Source organism: Cololabis saira, chromosome 3, assembly GCF_033807715.1.
Source record: "Cololabis saira isolate AMF1-May2022 chromosome 3, fColSai1.1, whole genome shotgun sequence".
Taxonomy (NCBI): Eukaryota; Metazoa; Chordata; class Actinopteri; order Beloniformes; family Belonidae; genus Cololabis; species Cololabis saira.
The window spans coordinates 31,794,849-31,812,012 of NC_084589.1; the positions used below are offsets into that span (position 1 = coordinate 31,794,849).

Here is a 17,164-nt window from a genome sequence, read left to right on the forward strand (position 1 = left end):
AACATGTACCAGCAGCACCTCTGACACTGCAGCCTGCTTCATTAGAAAGCTCGGTGTAGCTGCTGACAGTAGACAGGTATTTTGGAAAAGAGAAAAAAAAACGAGAAATAACCATTACAACTGCCCCTTTCCGGCTTTCAATGAAACTGAAATATCAAACTTTCTCAAATATAAAGTTCCTCCCTTTAAATCCATCTATTATTTTAAGAGATCAATACAACACTCACAGATTTACAAGTTTGATCTGTGGTGTTTTTTATGAAATCTTTTTTTTCTTCTTCTATTTTTCTTTAACAAAGCCAACATTTTCCCTCAAAAAAGTGAACGGCATCAAAGAGACTTCAGGAAGGCTGGCATCTAAATCATAAATGCATTAAAGTTAGAGATGGGTTCCTTATTGACCATTGTTGAGGGGAGCTGTTCGATCCTCAGCATTATGCTCAGTCTGGTGGCAGAGTTCTTTATGTTTCTCTTGAGAAAAAAGTTAAATCAATACTGAAAATGTTCCACATGATTCATTTGTTAGGCTCAATCGAAGTAGCAGCAATTTTTCCAAATAATTATGAACAATCTCACATGTGGTATTGCACATCTTCTCAAGCCAATCATTGGCTTACAAGTGAGTGCTGAAAGGCATTGTGCAAATTGATGGTCCTTTCTCCTCTCTACAAGTCTTCAAAGAAAAAACAAAATGTGCTGATCAATCTAGTAACATAAGTACACTTCTCGTCAATGTCCACGCTTTCACAATGGCGGCTTGAAGTTTGCGGAGCTATTAGTTATGACCAACTTGCCAGACGAGGCATTGATCGTTGGCTGCTTGTAACAGCAATCATTTTGCAAAAAAAAAACAGAGCTTTGTGTGTGTGTGTGTGTGTGTGTGTGTGTGTGTGTGTGTGTGTGTGTGTGTGTGTGTGTGTGTGTGTGTGTGTGTGTGTGTGTGTGTGTGTGTGTGTGTATATATAAGTATATATACTGTGCATGAAAAGTGCCAACTTAAATTACTTTTTAATTCACTTAGAGAAAAGCCTGGAGTTAATTCAACACTGGCTCCTGCTATAGGTTTTGTTGTCCTTCATTGCAATATTTTTACACTCCTTTCTTTTAGTTTCAGTGTGGCCTTTTGAACAGCTGCATGTATCAGCAACTCTTAAAAAAACATTGCCCTTTTTTTTCTCAAGCCTACACTGTACGGTAATTCAGACGAATAGTGTGATTTATTTGGCAAAGAGTCTGCAAAGCAACTTCAATCTTCAGTGACTAAGCAATGTTGTTCATATTACTGTAGTTAGACTTAAGCATCACTATTCACAAACACTGCATTTTTGTTCAGATAAAGTTTTATTTTTATTTTTTTGGTATGATTGGTAGACTTCATTAGTTCCAAAAACTGAATTGATTTACTTGAGTATTGTAGTTTTCTTGCCTGGAGTTTGAATATCTTAGCTGGCAGGACTGACAAAAATCTAAAAGATTTTAAAGATATATAAATTCGACCTCACAAGTAACTATTCATATGATAAATGTGTTACTTACAGGCTGAACTTTAACATTTCAAACTTTAACACAAGTTTACAGGTAAACAATGCGGAATACTCCAAACTTCTGGAAGTAAGTGGGATATTTGGGCAGAGAGGAAACTTGATCCTGCAATAAAGCTTCATGAAAGGACTCACTCACGTACACAATAATGAATGAGTCATGTAGATCCATTCATACATAAATGCAGGATTTTGAACACTTTTTAAAAAAATTATCAAGATGCTATGTACGTGTTAACTCACGCCTAATAACAAATTGATTATTTGACATAAATTATATTTAATTACTTGATTTGTTTTAAGTGTATCCATGAATTCATGTTTAAAATGCAAAAGTTTGCAACTGACAGCCAGTTTGATGAATAGCTTCAAGTGAAAAGACGTACTGCTCTGCTTTCAGTGGCTGAGCAATAAACACGTTTGAAATCAGGTTTAATGTGACTAAATTATAGTGTTACTTGCATATAAATCAATTCATTAAGGTATAAATAAAGGGAATTGATATTCCTTAACTGCTGAGCTTTATGAGCTTCTACATAAAGTCTTACAGACTTAATCATTTTCTAGCAATGAGCAACAGGGGTTCTTGGTCCTGTTTTTTATTTCATAGATATATTCATCATAATATATTACAATAAAGCAATATAAGTATATGATTGTTTATTGTGAAACAATATGTTTTATCAGAAAGTATTAGTTCATAAAGTTATTTCATATTTGTTCTCCACTTGTTGGAGATTTTTTACTTGAATAGATTCCACCGCGGATGTCTTCTACTTTTTGTCATACAATGTTTGACAGAAACTGTTTTGGTCTTTCCTAATAATTCTCTTGCCTTTATATCCTTTGGGTTAACCCTGCCAAACTGTGTTATAATTATATTTTTCCTCGTGTCAATGAACATTTCACCTTCTTTCGGAGATGAGGGGGTAAAACTTGATGGCTGTATGCAGGTTCACAGCCTGCTGCTATAAAAAAAAAAAAAAACGGAAACAACTAATATAAAATATAAAAAGTAAAGACCCAAAATGTTTTTTCATGTGTCACAGTGGGGCTCTCTCCTGCTCCTGAGCCGGAATCTCCCCAGCTACATGTGAGTGAGAGAACAGACCGCAATGTCTCTATAGAGGGCACCCACAACCCAGAATGTCTTGTTTGCTCGAGCTGTGTACATTTTGTATTTGAAAGAGCAGCGAGTCAATGAATCTCGATAATGCGAGAGCTGGGCCACATAACTCACGTTGATGGTCCTTACATTGTGCCAAGTGGCGATAAATCTGCTCTGGGAGACATGAATATGCAGTGGCAGTCAGTCTGGCTTGTTCTTGCCTGCGTGCCCCCTGATGCACAGTTTATTCCTCTCCCCCTTTCCAAACAGAAAAATAAAACCAATGAGCCACAGCGCTATCTCATCAAGAGCTCTGTATTAAGCGGAAAAAAAGAAGTAGCTCAAAATATGCCTAATAGATGCAAATCATTAAATGTTGAGAAACTGCACGGCAGAATTGTGTATCTCAAATATCCACTTTTCTAGATGTAATGTAAAATACGATCTATCGCACAACCATAATTAATTATCTCATGTCAGTGATGGTGCAAGAAGTGGCACATGTCTTTTATAGATGCATATCTATTCCATAAACAGGTGATTCCAAGTGTAGAAAACAGTTTTCATTCATCCACTGCAGTGGTAAGGGATACATGAGTGATATAACCTCTATGTCATTAGATACATGTATCCTACAGCTTGTGTTTGATAGCATTTGGTGGGGGGAAAAAATGAAAAATGGATAGTCAGATATGCGTCTGAGTATTGTGCGCTCGTCGTCATAATGTTCCCATAATGTCGCAATAAAAAGCCTGCTTCTTTTGTCAATGGCCCAATAACATTTATTTCCCTTATGCAAATAATTTTATCTTTCACAGTTGTACCGCCACTTTGAAGAGTCTCATCTATTCTGCTTCACGAAATAATGAAATATGTTGCAAATTCTGCCACGGTGAAGGGAAGCAGGACGCAAATTCATCTGGAAGATTTTAGAGGAAAAAAAATATATAAACAAAAAAATTCGGTGACATATTACAAATGTAGTCTACAGACTTCAGAAATGCCAAAAGTAGAGACCCGGGTGATCCGTCGGATCCCTGTCACCTCCACACAACACTTGGACAGAGTTGACAACTATGCGTAACGACGCGCGCCTCTGCTGGCACCGTGGAAGGAGGGTCGTCACACGCACGCACATACACGGCTCTCGGCACTACCTTTCCATCTCGCACAAACTGCAAGATTTGTAAAACGAACACTGAGCATCGAGGATCCTTTTTTTTTGAGCAGATGGACATCCTTCGATAACCAGCTCCGCGCAATAAACAGTGCGCAACTGGAGCGGAGCGGGTTTCCTTCACTGTGTCATCACAAGTGGGACGAGGGGACTGGAGCGATTCAACAACAACAAGCATTTTCTGAGTCTGAGTGTGTGTTGAAATTCCTCAGCACTCGTATAGCGAAGCGTGCACACACTGTGTGGTTTTTCTCTGTTTTCTCGGAGGAGAGAATCCTTCCAGGAGAGCCAAACTTGCGCTGGCGCATGCAGTCATCCTTTTCCACAGCTCCAGCTCCGGCTCGGCTGTTGCCGTGGCACCTGCAGACAGACAGCTCCGTCCTTAGGAGGGTTTACACACACTCCTGCAGGGGGGATTGTTGCAGTTTGCATTCGCAGGTGTTTTCGCTGATCCGCGTGTGACGGACTGGGAGGCTTCATTCTGATCGAGTCATTCTAAGACTTGTATACGAAAGAGAGAAAAAGAAAAGAGACACCCAGGGAGCGCGATGCACCAAGTACAATGAGTGCAGAGTGGTCGCAGTTATCAAATTTCACATGTGCCACCGAATTCAATTTTGATGAGCAATTGTGACTTCTATTTGGAATTTTTGTAAAAGTGGATCTCTCGACTTTGCAGCCATGCGAGATACTTGGCTGTGTCCCCGGAGTGCCATTACGGAATACTGGACATCGCTGATTGCATGTCTCTTTTGGATTCAGTACTCTAATGGGATGCCTCATGTTATACGAATAGGTAAGTTGTTCAAATATACGCCCACCCCCCCCAACAAACACACACATGTTTGTATTGTAACCTTGAAAGTTACTCCCTATTCAGCGCTTTTCCGCGCGTCTTCATCCCCTTTTTCACGGCGGCAGCAGTTAGTTTTTGGAGTAAATTAGCAGTCTCTTTCGTTTACCGTGCGCCTCACGGGGGTCGGGGGGAGAATTTTCATTTTACTTAAGCCAGAGAGGCGACCAGAACCTTTTAAGCACCAGAAGAGAAGTACATCAAAGCGCATGATTGCCTCGAAAATTGTGAATGCCTTCTTCAGTCAGGTACAGCAAATACACATTATGGGTTAGTGTGACCTCTATGCACTCTGCCTTGTGCACTAAGGCTTCATGTTGAGTCACCAGCTGCATTCTGCCTCATTTTATTCTCTTGAAATAGAGGGGGAATGAATTATAGCAAAAAAATAAAAATAAAGAAATACCATCTCCATCTGAAAGTTTTCAACAATGTTCAATAACTGACTCAAAGAAAAGCAGTAGGCTGTATTTTGATCTTCTACTGGGGAATAAACTCAAACTCAAACATTCCCTATTCCCTTACTGCTTAAACGGTGTCACAAAAAGTTGCCCCATTCAGTTAAATCTTAGTTACTTCTCTTTCTGCCAGTGGTGAAAAAAGACAAAAACAGAGCCAAGTTTATACCTGGTGTGAGAATTGCCATTCTGAGTCTGGTGATGTGATGAAACATGCTGCGCAGCAAAGAGACAGGGGCAGAATGAAGATCAATACGTTTTTTGTCACAAGCTCAATCGTTTTTGACATTTGGCAGAGTGCCATTCAGGACAATTATTCAAAATGGCACTGGCCCTCATTAACATAACAGAACAACAGCCGGAGTACAGGCAGGGAGCGAAAGCATCTTTAATGGCATGGGGCTTTTTGTCTTCCAGATGGGTGAAAGTGGATGGATGGTACAAAATTGCATATTTCATTTCTTGGAAAGATAAAAATTGCCGATGCGGTTGTCCCTGAGTACGACACATCTGCAAATGCTTTCTTATAGGCCCCCCCTGTGTGGTCCCTGAAAAAACACACTTGTTTCAAAGTTTTTTTTAAGCGCTAACAAATTCTATGACACAATAACCCTCGGAGAAGGTTTATGTCTTTGTATGTTTTTAATATATTTTTCGAGAAGCCAAATGAAGCAAAGTGTAAAACATATGCAATAAGTTTTAAAGGCTGTCTTATATGGAGTGATCAGGGAGGCCCTACATGCCTGTGATTGATGCTGCCGTTGTGGAACAATGATTTTCCTCCATCAAAGTGCTTACACTTTGGTGATGTTTCAGAAACTACATAAATCTCAAGATCTGTTATGACTGATTCAAAGTGAAATTGCCTGGTCAAAGGGCCATTTATTTTCCTTTTTCCTTTTCTTTTTTATGCCAACTGCTCAAATGAAGACCTGAAATAGACTTGATGGGCTTTGTTTTTCTTTCTTTCTTTTTTTATTTTAAATGTCAAAGTGCGGAGACAAATTTACCTTAAAATGTGCTGCAGTCGCACTATTGCTTTTTATAGAATCCATCATTGCCTGTGTTGCAGGAGCCGTTTGTTTGTTTCTTTTCTGTGTGTGTGTGTGTGTGTGTGTGTGTGTGTGTGTGTGTGTGTGTGTGTGTGTGTGTGTGTGTGTGTGTGTGTGTGTGTGTGTGTGTGTGTGTTTCCTGAGATTGTTTTTTTTTTTTTGATAAGCTGAAAGGTGGGACATGCAAGAGAAGGTTGCTGAAATCACCTCAGCACCAAAGAAGGAAAACAATTCAAAATGCCTTTTTGTTTATATGCTCTTTTAAAACTGATCCTTTGTGTACAGCGGCTCTGTCAATTTATTCATAATATGAAATGTGAAAATAATAAAGTATACAACAATATTCCATAAAAAACATGATTTACATAATTCAATTTTATCTATCATAGTAGATAAGCTTGAGGGTGTGTATGAAATATGAAAACTGTTTGTATTATTACAAGCATGTAGTATTCTCTGAGAGAGAATACTAATATTCACTACTTCTGTATTTAGGGTTGTGCGTATTTTGGAGCTGATCTGTGGAAGGCTGTTTTCCCCCCATTTTTCCAGTTTGATACTTTGTGTGGAAGTCTGTGCAGATGCTGTGTGTCACGGCGACCCAGCTGAAGCCAACAGAGGGCTCTCTTACAGTCTGCACGGTGGCGTATGTCACCCTTCAGCACTGGCTACCAACCCGAGCGGCCGAGGGAAATTTGTTAAGGTGGGCGGTGGTATTTAAGCACGGTGCTCTCTGTCTGTGTCGTGTCTGCTCTTGGTTAGGTGTCCTGCCGTTCTCCAAGCACACCATCTGGGTAATGGTGGGCATCCAAGGTAGAGTTGTTGCCATCGATTTTAGTGCTTTTACACTGCATCGCTCTAAGTTCAGGCCAGATGGTCGCTCTGTCTCATTCAGCTGCTTCTATCTGTTGGAGGGAATAAAATACTACCACTCCTGTATTTGTCCTCTTACATGCTGTTTTTCTTTGGTATCCTTCTGCTTTTCATACTTCTTTTTTTTCTCCCTTTCAGTTCTTTTTATATATATTTTGCAACCTCTCATCTCCTCTAGGAGCCATTTCAGTCGAGAACGCAACAGTTTTTGGAATCAAAAAGGGGCTCAAATACATGGACATAATTTATTCATTTTTCCTCCATAGATAGCATGCGTATGTGAAAAATGTGTACACTTGCCAACATGGGCAGAATACACATGAGGATTTTAAAAAAAATATGTGATGTGTTGTTTTTTTTTCTCCGTTTTATTCTGTAACTCCACTGAGGGTCATTCTGCTCTGAAGTTTAGTGATGCCTTTTAATACATTTATCTGGTCTCCAGACAGGGCTTTCTCAATGCATTCCTATGAAGGTATGTTCATAGCACTCTTAAATAATAATCTAGCTATCATTAAAGCATACTGAAAATAATGACAGATCATTATGTGTCGCCTTTTTCATCTGTGGATTGATGAAACTAATTTATCATTTGTTGTCTCTTTTCTCCCTGTGAGGTTAGTCGCTGCCTGACAGGGATTTATTGAATAATCAATTACTTTATCTACCTTATACTCAGAGCACTTAATCAGTGCCAGTTAATCAATCTCTCCCATAATTTGATGTTGATTTCATTTTCTTGGCTCCCTTACACTGCCTCTACAACACTTGGTCACATGCATTTTTCATTTAGCTTTCCCAAAATGCGTCTGGAAGACGATAAGACTTCAGCTTTCATTACTGCCTCAAAGTTTAAATGTGAACTGACAAATGTGTAGCACTTGAAGCTGCGTGTAGCACCATTGCTCACAAGCTTCGGTGGGATGAATCAGGTTTTTGGTCAACACTTTTGGTTGAAGTCTTCAAATGTAGAGCGACTTCAGTTGTTTGTCGTTATCCCTGCACCAGCAGCAGGGAGAGAGACTGAGACGTTTTCGTGTGATTCGGTCTTCCTGGGAGCTGCAGCGAGGGCCGGTTTCTGTACAAATCTGACATATTTCAAGAGGCTTCAGAAATCCGTAATGGTTTTTAAGAATTCTACTTTCAACAATGTCACATCCAAAGGACCTTGTTTTGAAAATGAACCGAAGGAGGATGGTATGTTTGAGTTAGAAGAGTAGAAGGACAAGTTTGGTGAAGAAAAAGAAAACAACGAGGGGATGTTGCATCAAAACTGGTATCAAATTAAGATGGTCATCAGTTGCTGAGTGGAAATGAATATTTCATTTTCATCAAAAATTGAATCTCTCTCCAGACAGAGACATGGAAGGAACAGGGAGAAGCCTCCTGGCGGCGGCCGCTTGAGGCCAGGGAGTTGTTGTGAATATGAACAAAGGCTGGTAGAGGTCACTGAAGAATTGGAAACTGAAAGAAGCTTCTTTGATGTGTAATTCCATTATCTGTTAGTGAAAGCAGAGATTGAAATGGGAGGAATGTAATGGTTATTTGGGCAAACACATTCCTTCTTGCACATCTATAAACCATAGACTGAGAAACAAACTGCAAAAGAAATAGCAGAGGCCCATTTTGCCTCCATCGGGCATATCTGCATCTTTACTTCCACTTGCAGAAAAGCACACGCTCACACACAAATGCACTGTATTAGCCCATACTCCATCTACCACATTTTCTAAAACATATGTCTGGTCTCATTGGGCTTCTTGTACACAATCCATTTCCATTCTTTCTGTCAGCACACTAGTGGCTCATCATTAGCTTCAATCTTGCTGATGAGAAACGGCAGATGTTCGTTTAGCTGCATGCAGGATATGTCCCTGGATGTACAGTCTCCTCTGCTTATCTGTGCTTTTGTTGAGCTTCCCTTTAAATAGATATTTAGCTTTCAAATGTAGTTTTATGTTACTTGGTTGAGAGTCACCTTGACATTAACATAATATGTGACCCCAAGTCACAGAGAATCAGATATGCTGTAAATGTCTGAGACAATTTGAAACAATTGCATATTGATCTTAAATGTCCATGTGATTTGTCATTAGTGAGACTGAATGACATCAAGGTAGCACAAGTACCCACATCAGTCACACATAGTAATGATCATCCAATAATCCAACCCACTAGGGGCTAATAGAGCAGCTCTAGCAACCAGTAGGATAATCCTATGACACAGCAGGTCTCTATCTAACCCTGGCTAGCTGAGCCTAGCTACTGCTCACACACCAGATGGTGTTTTCATATCAGACTACAAAGTGGTTGCTCTGCAGTGAAAGGTCTGCGGTAAGCATATGTTTCTGTCTATTGAAATAAATAAAGTGGTATGTTCATGATGGTTGTAGATTTAGTCTTTTATTTAAAACAAATGAGGCAATCTCTTTTTTTTTTTGTTCTGAGGCATCCTCAAACTGATTTTGCAGGCAATGTTTCATCAATTGACAGTTGTAATCTTTGGGGTGCTTGAAGGATCAGGTCACCCAGTTTCTCACATAGTTTTTCTTTTCTTTTTTTTTAGTCCTGCGTGAACTTTCAAATAGCAGCTGTAAAATGTCTACCTTTACCTCAATTTCAATAACATCACATGTTATTTAGCTTAGGTGACTATGGTGACCTTTACGTTAAATAATTTCCAGATTAGCATAATTTACATGATATAGGCTACTGAAAATGCTTTTACGTTGCAAACAGTTAACCGATCTAATGAAATGATGGTGAAATGATAGCTTTTATCATAAATAACATTTCTGAAAAGACAATGTTTTGAAATGCTAAAGCACCTGAATCAAACTTTCTGTGGGCCCCATTACATTCTGCAATGACAGCATGAAAGCAGTAGTAATCCAAGATTTTATTAAGAGAGGGGAAACTAATAAAACATTTAACACATCAAAAATAAAATATTTTAAATCAAAAACCACTCGTTTAGTAAAATCAATAAAAAAAGGCTAAATGGCAAACATAAAGCAAAGGCAGATACCGGGATCGAAATACTGTGATTTGAATCTTATGAAGTGAAAACTGAGCTCCTAATCTTCGTGAGTTATAGAGATGGCTCACAAGTTATTCTTCAACAGTCCAAGTGAGCTGGTTTTAACCACAATGCCAGTGGTTTATTTAAAATCTGAGGAAAATCTGTTTTTAAAAGACACAAGTTTAAATACTTGAGCATATTTTCTGACTAAAAGACACAGGGCAATGATGATCTATCTATGTACAGTATATATATATTGTTTTTGCCCTTGATAATTTGAACCAAGCAATTCTTTAAACATATTAGAAAACTCTTTGTAGATGTATCCATTAACAGCTTGATTGATGTGGTCCCTAAATTTGCTTGAAAACGCCTACAGCCCCCTCAGGCACTCAATATCATTATAACAGGATGTGAGCTTCTCAGATTTGACAGTGTTTTGAAATTCATGGCATGTCAATGTTGGCTATTTCCCTGTGAATGTTTCTGTACCAAGGCAATGAATCAAATTTCATGCTCTAGCCATTTGTCTTTATTATGCGCCCTTGTCCTTTCCATTTGACTCCCTCATCGCAGCCCTCCTCGGGGCTCTGCTGGAAAAGTCGAATAATTTCAAAACAGTTTGAGAAGAAAAGCCTGATCAAAGGGCATTTTGATTTCAGGGTCATGCTAGCAATATAACATAGTTAATTAGAACGATCGTGTTGGAGGTAATTTGGTGATTATTTTTTACATTTCAGCACAGGGAGCAATTTGTCTTCACTTTGCCAAATGCACTACATATGTTGGCAAACCCTGCGTATGTAATAGGCAAGCAAGGAACAGCAGCTAAAGAGACGGAGGGAGAGAAGAAAATGATGCTGGTTACACGGATGAAGCTAGGGGACTTTTTTATTTAGCTGGTTAATTAGCTTGAACCTTTTGATCCCAATTTTAAAACTCACCACGTTGCATTGCTGGATCCTTTTGTGCGTTGCCCCAAGCCAGATAAAACTCTGCTTCATTCCTGTGCCTTTTAAACTGTGGTATTCACTGAACTAGTATTAGCTTTCCCTTTCCTCCCTGCGTAAGCATCCACCTTATCTATTCCCAGACACTCTGTGTAAACTTGGTCACCTCTGGCTTCTTGGTTACATACAGTTACACACAGGCATTGCAAAAAGCAAGATCTTTTCTTCTTCCAGCATTAAAGCAATCAAAATGTGACAGTGGAGGTATCGCTGCAGTGCACTGGTTTAAATCCTATTTAACTCAGGCTAAGGACAATGAATGGAGGCTGACACGGTTTCATTCTGCCCTTTTAATCAAGCTCTTATTGTTAAAGGTGCACTGCAAATGTCAGGTCTTAGTTGTGTGATTCCCTCAAATTGCTGTTCCATGACTATAAGGAGAAGTGTGCATGAATGCGTGTTAAGGAGGGAGGGAAAGAAAGGGAAGAAGTGTGTGCATGACAAGAGGATGTATAAGGGGAGCTGGCGTAGAATCCCTAGAGTGTATGGGTAGAGCAGGAGTTACTAATCAACTGTGAGAGAGAAGGCTAGGGAAGACTCACCCTCTATTTTGCCCCTGAGAGAAAGAGAAGGAACAGATAAAACAAACCTCCTCGGGCCAAAAGCACTACAAATGAATGGCTATCACCAAAAATATCAAGGGGGTAGGGGGGCAGAGATCCTTTCCTCCACATTCTGCTTTGCACACATCTTCTTTTCCTCTTTCCATTTCATCCTGGCAGTAACAAATGCTATGACTACCGAAGGAAGTGCATTAGCCTCAGGGGTTAGCTCACTCGCCCCTGTGCTTGCACCTCCACTGATGGATAGCCAGGAGGTTGAAAGCCAATGTCAATTTAGTTAACAAAGCCAATACCCTGAAGATTCCTCCTCAGCACCCATGCTGTGTGGAAGCAAGACATTCAGCGATGGCCCATCCTTCGTCGCGGGGAGTGTTTCACCGGCTGGCGATCCTCAGCCCAGGTTGCCCCCGGAGAGTCGTGTGGTTAACCGCAAAATGTTCCCCTGTGTCTCATCTGAAGACAGCTTGTCTGCATGTGGCCACCTACAGATTTATAAAGCAAGCTTGAGATTATTGTTGACAGGGAAGAAAGGAGGAGGAGGAGAGACTGTGGGTGGTTTGAGGTTGGCAGTACATTTTGGTAAAGCTCTTAGTGACGCTTGTATAAATTAGGGCCTTTTAATGTAAAGCCAGAAAAACTCGAAACTAACTTGTTATGCAGGTTTATTACTCTTTCAGAACTGCGGATTGCTGTCATAGTAACCACTTAGTTTGCAAACTAGATTGATTAGGTGGAATTGTGGCTTTTAATTTAGCAGCAGATTTTTTTTTTTTTTTTTTCAAAGCAATTCTCCATCACAGAGAGTTGAGAGTTAATGGAAAATTAGGCTTTGGATTGTTCCTCAATCATGTTTTTGAGTCTCAAGTGGTTCTCCTTTCTGCCATAGAAACATTTTTCTTCCTCCTTTGTTCAGTTTTGGATGGTATTTTAAATGTTATCACCACACAATAAATAGTAAATCCTTGGTCACCCAAATGGCTTTATAAAGTCATTGTTTTCTCATAATTTTGGGACCACACACAATACACAGTTTTTACTCTCTTGAATCACAAAACATATATTTGTTTATTGTATCCAGGATGCATTATATTCTACATATTATACATTATATTCTACCTCCATTGCATCTAGTTTATTTTTACTCTTTTTTTTCTTTTAAAGACCAGGACCTCAGAGCTATGTTTTTACTCGTCTGGAGAAATGAGAGAAGTAATTCAGCGAATGCTGGCCAGTTTCTGAATAAAACCAGAAAACTGAGCTAATTGCTTCTCACCAAGGCCGAACATTGCACCATGAAATCTGTCCGTGCCAAAATAATCCGCAATCAGCCAGTATTATCTGTTTGATGAAAAGGATCAATTGAAGTAATGCTGCAATAATCATATGCAAATTGAATGATGCATCTGCAGTGTATTATGCTGATTATTTTCATTGCTTAAGCAAACAATGAATATCCTTCCTTTGCTGCTATATGTCTTTAAGACTCCATCATTATTTACAGTATTTATGACATTTAACATTAATATCACTGAAGTTTAAAAAGTATGCTTGCATGTATCTGCAAAATCAAAGCTTCATCTGGGTCATAAATGTTAAATGCAGGTTTATAGCCAAAACTGTTTCAGAAGGTAAGCAGCTTTTTCTGTGACTCTGAAGACGAAAAAAGCTATAATGTCTGCACTTACCAATCTATAAAGAAAATCTTAAAGATTAGAAATGCCAATAAACTAAATGCCTTTAAAGGTCTAATAAAATGTCACAAAATGTTGGATGTATTGGTCGTCAGGAAAAACATAAATAACCACCACTGGCTGTTTTTTATTTTACATTTAGCATTGTTTTTGTTTTTGTTTCTTTTGCTTTTTCAATTTTTTTTCCTCCTAATCCCAGCAGCTTTTGCTACATTCACTCCAAAAAAAAGTATAACTTGCAGAACAGTGACCACATTAAAAAATAATTGGCATCATGCCAGCATGAGAGAATTAATGCTCAGTTAATGTCCTGCTCAGCTCCCTCTGCACTGTTCACATATGGATCGCCTGTCTGCCAGACTGCTAATTACTTTAAATGTGGTTGGGACCGTTTCTGTGTTGAGAATGCAGTCTAAAGAGCATTTGAAAAAAGAAGGAAAAAAGGCATTTCAATTCAAAACAGCAGGAATTTACTGTTTTCATTAGCTTTTTATTATTCGCACTTTTCAGTTTTATTTTATTTTATTTTTTTACCTGACATTTAAACCTTAATTGACAGATCATGGATTTTTGGTCAAGTCATTTTTTCACTTGTTTTCGCAAAGTTCACACAATGTATGAACTTCAACAAAATTTGCATTTTAATCATTAATTAAACACTTTACTGTCAAATGCATACAATGTATATCATCTCAATAAAATATTAATTAAACATTCCATGTGGTCACATGCAATTGCGTATCTTTTTCCCAGCATGATGCATTATAACAAAAGATAAATGGATTCATTTTTTGCAGGTTCTCTGATCTCGGTTCCTAGTCTGTTGAGCAAAGGCATATTAGACGCCTTGCGTTCTTTGTCAATATTCTGCCATCGGAGGACAGCATGGGATGACAAGATGAGCCTACTATGAGCGTGTGTGCTTTTCTAAGTGGAGCCCATTAGTGCAGGGAGCCTTTCTGGGCACTGTCAAACTTAAAACACAGGCACAGGGAGATATTACCTCCAAATATATGCTTTGGCGCTCTGGGAAAGGATGAGCACTATCCAGCTGCAGGTCTGTCAGACTTTAATTCGATTTTGTTTCACATTATACCTATCACGGTGATAGAAAAGGAGCCCCCCTGTTACCCCTTTCTTGTCTCCTTTCTCTGTTCCCCATCTTTGTCCTGATGAAAAGGAATAACCAGTGAAGTCATGCTTTTTAAATAGGATAAAATAGCAGGTTTTGTTTAGGTCCCATTTACTGCACTTACTCTTTTCTTATCAGACAAAAAGTGACCCCCCCACCCCCTAACATACCGTATACCCTTTGTGTTATTCCTTGCCAAAGTAAAATGAAAACTCAACTCTCACCTTTTTTTTTTTTTAAATCTTAGACCTTCTGTCTTCTACCATACTTCATTATGAGACGTTGCAAGCCCAGTCACTGGGATCATGTAAGCAGCTGCTTGGAAAGTAATTGAGACCTTTTTAGCTGGGTCCCCTAATGTTTGTAATGCATTTATGATTATTTAAAGAAATTAAATGGCTTTAACAAACCACTTGCAGAGCAATTTTCTCCCCTCTCTTTCCTTTCTTTCTGCTCTTTTCATAAGCACTTCATTTGATTGCAACCACCAGCCACCTTTTGCTTCCATCCAGTGCTTCCCTGGTCATCTGAGGGCCTTTATTTCAGAGTGGAAGGTTGGTGGTGGAGGTGGGGAAAAAAGGACATGTAAATGGCTTGGTGATTGCTTTCCTCCTGCCGTGGTGATGGCGGGTTAAAGCGATTGCGCCCCTCTGGCCCCCCTCTCCTTGGTGGCTGATTAGCCGCGGAGCCCTGGAGCTCCGGAGTGACATGCTGGCTCATCAGACCCTGCTCAGCCTGTCAGGGACCCACTTGATTGCACTGTGTTTCATAATTGTCCCCCATTCTGCTTTTGTGTCCGGTGTACTCTCATCTCATCATCATGCCAGGGAATGCGCCATGTGATGCTGAGATTTCCCTGTCATTTCTCAGAATGCACTTATCTCAAAATGTTTCCTCTTGAATGAGATGTCATACAAATTTACTTCATCTTAGGGATTTCCGTTGTAAACAGATGACAACAATATTGCTCTTGCAGACCTTTTTGTTCATCACAGACGTGTAATTTCCTGAATCACTTAATCACATTGTAAAATTATAATATTTCACATCAACTTTTTTATCAATAGATGCTGGAGTGGAAGCTGAAAGAAAAAAAAAAAAAGGAATGTTATTGAGACAAGGGGTTCTCCTTCTCGCTCGCTGCCAACACCAGCAACCACAAACTGACCTGGTGCAGTAGCTTTTTAGATTTAATAGCTTTTTAGTAAGGCAACTGGGCAAGAATTGCAAATGTGGCATTTATAATCATTGAGTTTGGTGACATGATTGAACGTTAGAGAAGTCAAAGAGGAGAACTTGGAGGGCCCTGGCCCACTCATTCAAATAGCTCATGTGAGTGAACTGCCTGAGGTGTGAAGCTCATTGTAGGCTGCATTCATTATTTTTATGTCCTGGCATTAGCCTTAGGTGACACTTTAGTTTCTTAAAGTTAAGACGTATGCCACTGTGATTAAGCTTTTTTATTCCCTGGCTAACATAAGTTTGTCGTCTTGTGGCATGTCTGCTATGGATTCAAAAAATCTAATTACATGACATAGTCAGACTGAACGATCTCTACATATACTTCTTTGTGTCATACCAGAATGCACGGATCAGGTTTGATCAGGTTTTTGTAGAATAAGGAAGTTAAAAGTATTAAAAAGAATTGCATGTTTTGTCAACCACTCTCTTTATTTCTCATTACAAATTTCACAGTTTTTGATCATGCAAACATTTTTAAATTTGTAATCTTAGGTTTAATTGCTGGACAAAAGATTTCTCATGCTTTTTTGGTGTCATGAAAGAAGAACCCTAATGTTCCAAATCATTTTTTGCAGATTGAAATTCAAACTTTCAACCGCATTAAAAGTAAGGAAAGCTACATTTTACTGGAGGGGGACTTTAATCATATGCTGCAAGTCTAGTGTGGAAAAAAAATACACAGAGGGGAAAAGTTAGGATAAAATAAAACAAACATATCTATATTTTAATTAACATAGCTATATAATATGCAGGTGTCACATTTTAAGACATTAAATTTTGTGTGTGCACTCTCGAATGCAAATATTGAAAGGTTCAGTGAGGAGTTTGCCATCCCAATTGCTCGGAGAATGAAGTTTTTCATTTATATTAGACTTGTTGAAAAAAGTGTTTGCCTGACGGAAGGGACAAAAATAGTCAGTTACTGGGGTGGGTTTGTAATCCCACTTGGTCTGAATCTGCTGAGTGGGGAGCGTAGATCCAATGGTAGCCCCCGCTCAGCTGGCCAAGCAGGGTAGGGTAAAACACCAAAACATGTAGGTGCAGCATGTAATGTTTCCCTGTATTTGGACTGCCAAGCAGTCCAAAAGATTACACCACTATAAAGGTGCATCACATGGCCATCCATGCTCAGTTGGCATGAATATAAACAAGCTGAAAACTCAGCTAGAGGTATCTTTTTTGCACATAGCTCTTATAATAGCTTTCATCCTATGCATGTAGACAGTTCCAATTTTATTAAATGCAGGTATGGGAAATGAAAATCAGCAAAGTCAGCAGTCCTTGCTGCTCCGTCTCCGTATTGTCAAAATATGTGTGTGTGTTTTTAATGTTGTGATGGTTAAATTAAATTTGGCTGGTGAATCATGGAAATGATACATAGTGACCCTGAAGGCGAACTCATGATCAGTGTAACCTCATAAACCTTTTCAGATGTTTACAGT

The 17,164-nt window shown here is 39.1% G+C and overlaps 1 protein-coding gene across 1 annotated transcript in view; it reads left to right on the top strand.

The window, feature by feature from the left end:
- Positions 1 to 3,745: 3,745 nt before the first annotated feature.
- The window catches only part of grik3 (glutamate ionotropic receptor kainate type subunit 3), a 115,231-nt gene continuing 101,812 nt past the window's right edge, over positions 3,746 to 17,164 (top strand). Inside the window, exon 1 of the mRNA XM_061717255.1 lies at positions 3,746 to 4,622. Coding sequence (XP_061573239.1) covers positions 4,508 to 4,622 — 115 coding nt within the window. The 5' untranslated portion in view covers positions 3,746 to 4,507. The remainder of the gene's footprint in view (positions 4,623 to 17,164) is intronic.